The 10,840-nt window shown below is 41.5% G+C and overlaps 1 protein-coding gene across 1 annotated transcript in view; it reads left to right on the forward strand.

The window, feature by feature from the left end:
* Positions 1–646: 646 nt before the first annotated feature.
* Positions 647–10,840, forward strand: part of CCDC192 (coiled-coil domain containing 192) — a 208,077-nt gene continuing 197,883 nt past the window's right edge. The window contains exons 1-4 of the mRNA XM_035015036.1: positions 647–742; positions 1,212–1,273; positions 3,793–3,880; positions 5,375–5,503. Coding sequence (XP_034870927.1) covers positions 647–742; positions 1,212–1,273; positions 3,793–3,880; positions 5,375–5,503 — 375 coding nt within the window. The remainder of the gene's footprint in view (positions 743–1,211; positions 1,274–3,792; positions 3,881–5,374; positions 5,504–10,840) is intronic.

Here is a 10,840-nt window from a genome sequence, read left to right on the forward strand (position 1 = left end):
GTTGGAAGGGTTGACAGAAACAACTCAAGTAAGTCTTTTAGAAATAAAAGACCTAAGGCATAGAGAGGTGAGATGATTTCCTGAATTCCAGAGGCTACTAACTAGATGTGAGACCAATACCCAATCTTTGTACTTCCACACCTACCTAGTTAGTGGGGATTTTAATACCCAGAACACCAACTGCTCCACAGTTCATAACTTTACTCATAGGTTTTGTTTTGTTTTCTTTAAACTAAGGATCAAGGTGACTTAAAATCTTATTGTAGAAGTAAATGCTAATTATACTCTTGAACTGATGAGTTCCAAACTTGCCCACTGATTTTGCAGTCACTTGATCTAATATGCTCTATCCCTAGAAACAAATTCTGTGATTAGAAAAATTGCTGTCATTCCAACCTAAGTTCTTTTGGGATGGGCTATGTGATCAGGTTTGGGTGAGCCTAGGATGGAAAGAATCCAAACCCAGAAGTGATTCCCATCTGTAGACTGCGGAAGTCCTGCATGCACTTCCTGCTCTGGCAAGAAGTGCAGTGCATACAGGCTGACCCGGCACCACAAACACATCCAGGGAGAGATACAGCAACTGGCTGGAAGAAAGTGGCTGACGTCTTTGGACAAGCGAAGGGAAGAAGGAGCAGTGGTACAGATGAGTTGTGACACTGAACAGAATGTTCACCGGGCACAATTTACCGCCTCTGCCATCCTGCACCAGGAAAAGAAGCCTTTGTCAGAATGTGGCGAGGTGGAATCTTGGAGTCTGGGGGTCCCCGGGAAAGAAGATCATCACAAGGAGATGGAGTCTGGGGCGAAAACTACTGCCATCCTGCAAACCAACCCGTTTCTGTGGATGCGCCCCTCTTAGACAAGGAGTATGACTGTCAGCCCTGGTTCTAGATGCAAGCAAGCCATGGCTTGAGCACAAAACCACTGCTTCTGGCCTGCTTTGAATGCATTTTCCAGAAATGATGAATATGTGGTGATTCTTCCTGAATACTCATGCCTGGATCTGATTTGTGAGATGTTTTGAAGGGTTACTGTGGCTTTGTAATTGAGATTGTTTTCCCCTTGGGAAGTAACTGTTCTTCCCACAACCATTGTGGTTGCCTAGCAACAGGAAACAGTAGAACAGTCCACAGGGATTCTGAAGCTAAGGAATGGGGAGAGTTGATGTCTGTCCCATGGATGGGGTACACCAGCGGGCCTGACTTGAGATGGGAGAATGTTATAGCAAGAAATCTGTGGCCCCAGGGTCTGAAACCCCAGAGAGAATCAGGTGAGTTCCCAGCTCCTTCTGTCTCAAAAGAATTTGTGGGAATTTCTAGATGAAGGAGACTTTACTGGGTGCTTCAAAGAAAACCTTTCTTTAACGTCTGGGGGAAAACATCAAACAGACTTTTCACCTTATCCTGGAAAATGACCCCTTTCTTTGAATGGTGCTTCCATAGGGCAGGGTCTCATACAAAATAGGTGTTCAATAAATACTTGTTGAATGAATTAAATGTCCCTTACTTGCTCTTCTCAAAATCACATACTCACCCCAACCATTTTATTGGCATGGGGAGGGAAGGCTGAAGGTTATTAGAACCATTGTTATGAAATGTCACCTTCACCACTTCCTTGCCGGGAGATATCCACGAAAGAAGCTAGGTCATTCCAACTTTCCTCAGATAAAAACCCAAATCAACTCTGGCTACAAACATGGAAGTAAAATCCACCTCTATAATTGATCTACAGTTAATCACAGGGAAGTTCACAAGTAGGCACGATACGCATTTTCCCTTCAAATGTAGAAATACCTGCCACTTAGCATTTCCTTTTAAGCCTGGAATAGGAGACGACCATAACCTCCTCTGTAGAAAGAGCTAGATTGTGATGGGTGGTGTCCTGTGATAGGTACACTATAGCTCTGCTTAGTTAGGCTTTAAAATAGATTTTCATTACATGAAATGTGTGGGCCTTGTTTTTATTTGATTTTCACCTTGGGTCTACGGTCCATAGATGCTGTGGGAAATTCACAAATACCCCAAAGCCTTATGTGAGATGTTGTTTCTATGTGCAAAAGGTCTGTGACCTTCAAAAGATTAATAGTCCTTGGGAGGGAGGGAGTCTTATGTCTGTTAAAGAAAATGAAATTTAGCAAACACTCATTTTCTTTTAATTTCCCTGAACACAGCATCTAAAGAGATAATATGTCAATGTGCTGACAATCGGAGAGGTGAACATAATGTTACCGAATGACGAGAAAATGCCCTGTGATTAACAACTTTAAATAAATAGCCCGGTGTACAACCAGCAGGGAAGCCAAGTGAAAAGCAGGACTGTGTTCTCGCTGCAAATTATCATTGGTGTTTTTGTTCTCCTGGTATATGGAACTGAGCGTTCCGTGCAAGTAGAGAGCAGGGCTGTGAGCTTGAACACAGCGACTACATACTACCCTGGCTAACCCTTAGGTGGGTTCAGTTCAGCTCCTTCATTTCTACGCAGGAGCAAACTGGTCCCATGTGCCTGGGACCTACTTTTCTTTCCGTCCTTCTTCTCTTCTCATGCCCTTGAGACAGATCTTCTCTACAGTTTATAGAAACCAAATGGGAATTTGGTCCTCTGTTGGTCTAAGAAAAGAGGGTTAGGCCTTGGATGTGATTAACCTAGGGAATAGAGAAGGTATTTTCCCAGGAAATTCTTTCCCATAAGAATTGGGTGCTCAAGAGCTGTATTTCCAAGCCAGTTTTATTAAAGTCTTCTATTCATACGAACTAAGTGGTAACTGATTACTACCCCCGTAAAAAAAACACAGGGTAAAAGTTTGGAAAACAGATAGATACGTCACTGAAAGGAAGGAAATATTTATGTTCTTGTCACTTACTGAGGAAAAAAATGACTGTAAAGCTGAAATGTCCTATTAATACTCCCTGCTGATAGAAATTTAAAGGATTTTCTCAGTTTTTCCATGAACCCTGAAGTAAAACAAAACCACTGCAATAAAAACAAGCTTCATAAATACATTTGTTAATTCTCATTTTTCTCTCTCTCAAGGCTAATAGGCTTTCTCCTGAGTTATGCTACAAACATGACTTGTACTGTGTATGCTGAGTAGCTATGGTTACTCTGAGGCCATGACTCATGACCTTTAAATATTATTGTCAGGCAGCCAAAGCTCCTTCACTTTTAAATCAGTAGTTTTGTTTCAGGCATTATTAAAAGAAGGTGCTTTCAAATAGTACTTTCTCTTGTACATTTGTGGCGCATCTGAATATGCACATAAGGGTACCGTACCCACAGCTTTTTGTATTTTTTTTGTTGGGCTTCATACAGTGACCGTGTATTAATTTCTTGTGTGGTATATCACTGGGTGAATAAAAAACAAACAAAGATAGTCCTTGTCCTCTAGGAGGTATCACTGAGGAGTGCAAAAACATAGGTCAATAGATAATTATTTACATGATGAAATGTAATCAGGGCTGTAATAAGAGACAGACATACATACACTGCTTTGGACACAGAGGCAAGAAACACTTTTGACCGGTAGGATCAAAGAAGCTTCAAGAAAAGGCAGAATTTGAGTCATGGTGTGAAGAATAGGTAGGATTTTAACAAACATAGAAGAGAGCGAGAGCATTCTTGTCAGAGGAAACAACCAAAGAAAAGGATAAACACATAGTCTGGGATCACTGGGTAATACATTTGAGAAGAATATCACGTTTGTGAGATGTACTCATAGAAGATAAAATTAGTTAGATGGTAAGAGGGGGCAGCTTATTAAGGTCTTTCAAAACCATTTGTTGTTTTGTCCAGCAACATGATGACAAAGTTTGTTTTCCATTTCGTGATAAAGAGGTACTGTCAAGTAGAAAGCACCAAAATACTGGGTTTTGCTGATTTGGTATGATGCGAGAAGAGCAATTACCTCCCTCAGAACCCCAGCGTGTCCCTCCACTGAGTGGGAATCTAATTAATTTCGTTCAATAGTCACTGATTACTTTGTGAACATTTTAAAAGGTTTTAAGGTTTTTGAAAAGTGAAAGACATGCACAATAACATGGAAATAAAATAATACATTCATTAGGGAGATAGTAGGATAGAAAATAATAAAAGTACCCTGGGATTTTAAAGCAAGGCTTATTGGTTGGCAGGCAGAAGAATAAGACGTTAGGACTGGGGTGTTACTAAATCATCCATTTATTCATTCATTCGTTAAAAAATATTTATTGACCATTTATAGCCTTATTCAAGATGCCAAGGAAAGGGTAATAAAATAATAATAGAAAAAACTCCCTATCTTCAAGAAGTTTGCGTTTTCAGTTGGGAGGAAACATGATAAATACAATTAATAAGCAAATTCCATAGTATGCTAGAAGGTGGTAAGTATAGCAAAGAAAAATTAAGCAAGGTCATGAGGATAGATAGAGGGTGGGGAGGTCAATTTAATTTTTTAAAAAGATTTTCTTATTTATTTTAGAGAGAGAGAGAGAGAGAGCACACTCAAGTGGGGGGAGGGACAAAGGGAAGGGGAGAGAGACAGAATCTCAAGCAGACTCCCTGATGAGCATGGCGCTGGACTCGGGGCTCAATCTCATGACCCTGAGATCATGTCCTGAGTTGAAATCAAGAATTGGATGCTCAACCCACTAAGCCACCCAGGTGCCCTGAGAGGTCAATTTTAAAGGAGGGTGCATATGGTAGGCCTCACTGAGAAAAGATATTTGAACAAAGACAAGAAGGGAGTGGAAAAGAGTCAAGCAGACAAGTAAGGAGTACATGTTCCTGGCATTAGGACTTGACAGGAGAGTCTATATAAGGAGTTGTATGGGAAGAGAAAGTAGGGAGTGGGATGGAGTTCTACAATGGATGGGAAGGGTGAATGAGGTGGACCTCATATGCCATTATACGGGTTTCAGCTTTTATTCTGTGTGAAATGAGATCCCTTACTGGAGGGTTTTGAGCAGAGGAGTGACATAATTTTTATTATGGTAGATGTACTGAAAAGAGAATGTAGTGGGCAAAGATGGAAGCAGAGAGCACCATTTAGGAGGTTAATGCAATTCCAGGCACAAGCTGATGGTAGTCTGAGGCTTGGACCAGGGTGTTAGCAGTGAAGATGGTGAAAGTTGGCCAGATATGGGATATATTTTGACTGTAGAGCCAAGAGTTTCCTTTTGGATTGGATACGGATTCTGAGACAAAAAAGGAGTCAAGGTGTCAGCCTGAGTGAGTGGAAGGATGCTGTCATCATCAACTGAGAAGGGGAAGACTGCAAGCAGAAAATTGGGGGTATGAATTAGGGGTTAGGTTTGGAAATGGTGAAACTGAGATATCTATTAGACATCCCAGTGGGGATGTCAAGTAAGCAATTGCATAAACGAATCTGGAATTCAAGGGAGAAGTCTGGAAATGCGTACTTGGCAATGATCAGCATATTGATGAATTTAAAGCCATGAGGTTGGATGACATTACCAATGGAGTGGATATGAATAGAGAAGAGAGGAAGCCTTGGAGCATGCCAAAGGTGAGAGCGCAGGGAGAGAGAAAGAACCATCAAAGGAAACTGAGAGGGAGCAGCAGGTGGGACAGGAAGAAAACCTGGGCGCTTAGGACGTCCTGGAGCCAAGTGCAGAGAGCCTGTCAAGGAGGAAGCGATAAATCATGTCAAAAGCTGTCAAGTAAGGTGAGATGTGACAAATGATCACTAAATACAGTGATGTGGAGATCACTGATGAATTAAGGGCAGTTTCTGTGGAATAGTGCTTGTGAGAGTCTGGATGGAGAGCTGCCTTAACAAAACACAGGAGGAGAGACAGAATACAGCCTCATTAAAGAGGGGATCAGGGTGGGGCGCCTAGGTGGCTCAGTTGTTAAGCATTTGCCTTCAGCTCAGGTCATGATCCCGGGGTCCTAGGATGGAGCCCCGTGTTGGGCTCCCTGCTCCACAGGAAGCCTGCTTCTTCCTCTCTCACTCCCCCTGCTTGTGTTCCCTCTCTTGCTGTCTCTCTCTCTCTCTGTCAAATAAATAAATAAAATCTTAAAAAAAAAAAAGAAACACCCATTATTAAAAAAGGGGGGGAGGTCAGGGTAATCAAGTAGAAAGTAAAGGGTTAAGAGGGCTCAAGATGCAATAAATAACAGCATGTTTGTAAACTACTGGAAATGATCCCAGAAAGAGAGATTGAGTGAGAAACAGTGTAGGAGACAAAGAATTCCCCAAGTCTGCTGTTTAGTAGGATGATAGGCTTTCTTCCACATTTTCTTTTTCTTTTTTTAGTTGAAATAAGAGATTTTGCAGGTTTTCAGAACAGACTGTACTGTTCAGACTGCTTATGCTCAAGAGAACCTTTAAAAGCTATTCTATCTTCTTTGAGTGAAGTTTACATTCCATAGTTTTGATTTCCTTTAGAAAAGTTCAGAAATTGACATTTGGAGGAAATACTTTATGACAATTATCTTCAATGTCACAGTGTAAAGATCTATTTGATGTGGGACGTGTGTATGTGTATCTGTGTATACAACTGCGTGCACACTTGAAATAAAATTTTGGAATTCTAAACTCTTACTTTATTTCAGCACCATGTCTGCACGTTTAGAGTCAAATACCCAACAGAGAAACAAAAAGCCGGTAAGAAATGAAGTTTGCGTGAATTCTTTTTTTTTTTTTTAAAGCATTATAGTTAATAAAACTGTAACTTCTTTGATTAATGCTGAGATTTTCCTGATATAGTTTTGCTTTCACATTTTATTAGTAAAGATTTTAAAAGTAGAACATGGAATATCCTTTCTTCTAGTAGCATGCAGCCAAGTGGGGAGAGTGCCAACTAAGTGATACTATTGGGCAGTAGGGAAGTTAGGTGCTGTGATGTGGCCCCACGATATCACAGACATCCTGGTAACTCCAGAGTATTTGCTTATATGTGAGGAAATTCTGGAATTCAAACATGGTACCAATTGGGTAAATCACATTATGCAGTTTATTTAAGCTAAGGGTGAAGTCACAGTCTACTCTAGGTATTTCCAGTTCATGCTCTTTCTAGTTGGTTGATGACATACCTAGTTCTGACCTTTGAGATCTTGTCTCTTCCGTGAGCTCTCTTATGCCCTGGGACATCTAGGTTCTTTTTCCCCGAGCCTCATCTAGTACCTGTCTAGGCCTCGGATAGCAAATGTGAAGGCTGTTGAGAAACGTTGCGGCTGCAGGATGGGGACACGGGAGCTCATTATACTAGTCCTCCACGTTTATAAGAGAATTTGAGAATTTCCCTTAAAGAAAAAAAAAAGCTATCTGTACACCCTTGATTCAGTTTTACTAAGGACCCCCTTAGACTCCACCATGGACATTTCTGGAACAACCTCAGCTCTAATGTACAGGCAGTATGGTATAGAAGAAAGATCACAGGACTAGGAATCAGGCCCAAGTGTCCCACCTCCAAGCTGGGTGACCATAACCAAGTCATTTAAACTCTCAGGGTCTTATATTTCATCTATAAAATCAGGATGATGAGCTTTAATAGTCTACTTCAAATACGATGTTTGGCATGTGAAAATGGTTGGTAAAGTACCTACCAGTGCACTGGAGTATAGTTATTTGGAATCGATAGCATTCAAATGGGCTCCCCTGTGGGCCCGGGGACCTTGCTCTTGGATTTCTCGATTTCTTTCTGGATTCAGCAGCTCTGCCCTACTACTCCTGTCCCATCTCAGCATCATCAGCTAAGAACAACTGATCTAGTGAAGCGCATATCCAGAAGCCCACTCCTGCCGTTACTTTTTCAAAAACATTAACATCTCTTTTCTAAGTTACATTCACTTAACCTGGCCCCAGATAGCCTGGACGTATCCCTCAAATCCATAATTATCTTCAGGAGGAGGGTTTTGTTAAAGAAACAGAAGTCAAGGGAGACCAGCTTAGACTCGTAGAACATGAATTTTATTAAAAATCTACTTGCTAACGGTAGTGATCATTTAATCTTACATTGCTTTTTTTCAGCTGGGAAAAAAAAAAGCCTAATAATGAAGATTTTTAATACGCTTGTTGGAGCTACTTAGAATTCTGTTGTCCAAAGAGAAAGTATCACTCACCAATACCATATGAAAACATCTTTTTCTACTCTTAGAACCCTTGGATTAGCAGTTAAATTGCAGTTTTGGAAATGAGAGACTTCAGCTCACCAGTCTCCGTTTACTGCCTTTCCCTCTAACAACGCTAATCAATTAGCACCCTAGAGGTAACTCTCTAGTTGGCTGCGTTTGACACTGAAAAGGACAGGCGCCAATTACCACATTTAGGATTTCTGCCCAGGGCTCCCAATTAGCTTCCTGGAGTTCAGAATCTACTGCTTTCAATTTACATTTAAGACAGTTGGGAGCCCTGGGGCTGCAAGTAGCTGGTTCTGCTGTGTTCTACTGTGTTTTTACATTTCTAAAAGAATACATTTAGCTGGAGGAGGTTAGAATTAGAGACCTCAAGGCCATAAGACATCCACAATTAGTGCTGTCTGCTCATCACACGTTGCCTTTCAGATCTTGCAGCTCTTGGAATGGTCACTTGCCAGAGCCGATTCTGCTATGTACCATGAGGTACATACCAGCTTGCAAGTGCATCTCAGGTGCCTCTTGTAAATAGTGGCTGTTTGCTTTAGCAGAAGACATTGAAATTGAAGGATGAAATCTGTTTAATTCTGGGAAGATGTCTCGACCACCCACGCATAGCGAAACATTCTCCTCCTATCCGGAGATGGTGGTTTCCTATTTGTCTTCATTATACTGTTCCCTGAATAGTACCTCAATTTTTGGACTCTCCTTGTAAACTACATTCTTAGAGGGAGAACGTGCCTTTCTTTGTTCATCTCTGTGTCCACGGGCAGGGTCTCTGATAGCAAAACAGCACTCAGTCATTATTGTTTGAAATAGAACAAATGGACTGAGCCCCAGGCATGGCCCTAGGTGATTGACAGAGGCTGTCCTTCCGATTCCTTACAGCAGCAGATGGCTGGGGGGTTTCAGAATCACCACTCTCATATTGATACTTTCATTGTAATTATTACTACGTTAGAAATTAAGAAATTGAGGGCGCCTGGGTGGCTCAGTTGGTTAAGCGACTGCCTTCGACTCAGGTCATGATCCTGGAGTCCCTGGATTGAGTCCCGCATCGGGCTCCCTGCTAGGCAGGGAGTCTGCTTTGCCCTCTGACCCTATCCCCTCTCATGTGTTCTCCCTCAAATAAATAAATAAAATCTTTAAAAAAAAAAAAAGAAATTAAGAAATTGAGATTCAGGGGGGTTGGGAAAGAATTCAGCTACTGAGTGACCAAGGAATATGTGTGCCCCAGTAGTAGGAACATTCTGGGATAATGAGGTGTTAGTCTCACTATGATGAGATCCACATCTCAGGTGCCAGGTTGTCCCTGTTTATCTGCACCCTATTCTTCTGGGCCTGTTGGAGTGCATATAAATCATCTCATTTGAAGCTGTTGAGGAAATAAAAATTCTATCGCAAGGAGGCTTGACCTGAACCGGATACCTGGCTCAGGATTTCTCCCTCTGAACGATTCCTGCCCAGCTCTGACACACAGAGATGAATCATGTAAAACATGTGATGTCACTGGTTATGTGACATCCTCCAAAAGTGAGCATGTGGGTGTGAATTCATTAATGCTAGAATATGTATGAAGTAGTTCGCTCGTTGTGCAAAACTAAGCTTATTATAAAACCTCATAAACCCTTAGCTTTCAAGCTGCAATTTAGTGATGACTTCATTAAAGAATCATTATCTTAGGTGCCAAAAATATGAAGCACACTACCTAGAAAGTCAGCTCTCCAAAACGACCTTAAAGTAGCTGAAAGACTTTTGCATTTGATAAACTGGGGAGGGCAAGCAATGCCTTAAATTGTGCCAAATTGTATAAATTCTGTTCTTTTAATACTTAGTATGATATAGTATTATGTTTGCAGGAAGCAGGTATGTCGTCACATTCTCATATTTCTAAATTTTAATGTTCTAAAATGGCTTTCAGAAAATTCTTCCCATTGAGGAGCAAACTTTCAAATCATTTGTTAATATATTACTTGTGTTTGGGGCGCCTGGGTGGCTCAGTTGGTTAAGCGACTGCCTTCGGCTCAGGTCATGATCCTGGAGTCCCGGGATCGAGTCCCGCATCGGGCTCCCTGCTCGGCAGGGAGTCTGCTTCTCCCTCTGATCCTCCCCCCTCTCATGCTCTCTCTCTCTGTCTCATTCTCTCTCTCAAATAAATAAAAATAAAATCTTTAAAAATATATATATGTTACTTGTGTTTTAAATGACCATTTCAAGTGATTTAGAGGAAATATTCCTATTTATTCTTAGAATGAGATCAATATAGAACTGTATTTCTATGTATATTTAAATATAAAGATTTGTGGCTGTTCTAGAAAATTGGATATATGTGTATTTCACTTTAATTCATGAGAAATGATGTCTCAGAACTTTCTGTTTTGGATTTCTTTCTTTCCTCTGTTCTTTCCCTTTCTCTCCCCTTCTCCCTTTCTTTCCTTCCTTCCTTCCTTTCCTCCCTCCCTCCTTCCTTCCTCTTTCTCTTTCCTTCCTCCCTTCCTCCGTCCCTCCCACCCTCCCACCCTGCCTTCCTTCCTCTTTCTCTTTCCTTCCTCCCTTCCTCCCTCCCTCCCTCCCTTCCTTCCTTCCTTCCTCCCTCTTTCTCTTTCTTTCCTCCCACCCTTCCTTCCCTCCTTCCTTCCTTCCTCTCTTTCTCTTTCCTTCCTCCCTTCCCTCCCTCCCTCCCTCCCTCCCACTCTTCCTTCCTTCCTTCGTTCCTCCCTCTTTCTCTTTCCTTCCTCCCTTCCTCCCTCCCTCCCACTCTTCC

Source organism: Mirounga leonina, unplaced genomic scaffold, assembly GCF_011800145.1.
Source record: "Mirounga leonina isolate KUSES-001 unplaced genomic scaffold, KU_Mleo_1.0 Mir_168, whole genome shotgun sequence".
Classification (NCBI taxonomy): domain Eukaryota; kingdom Metazoa; phylum Chordata; class Mammalia; order Carnivora; family Phocidae; genus Mirounga; species Mirounga leonina.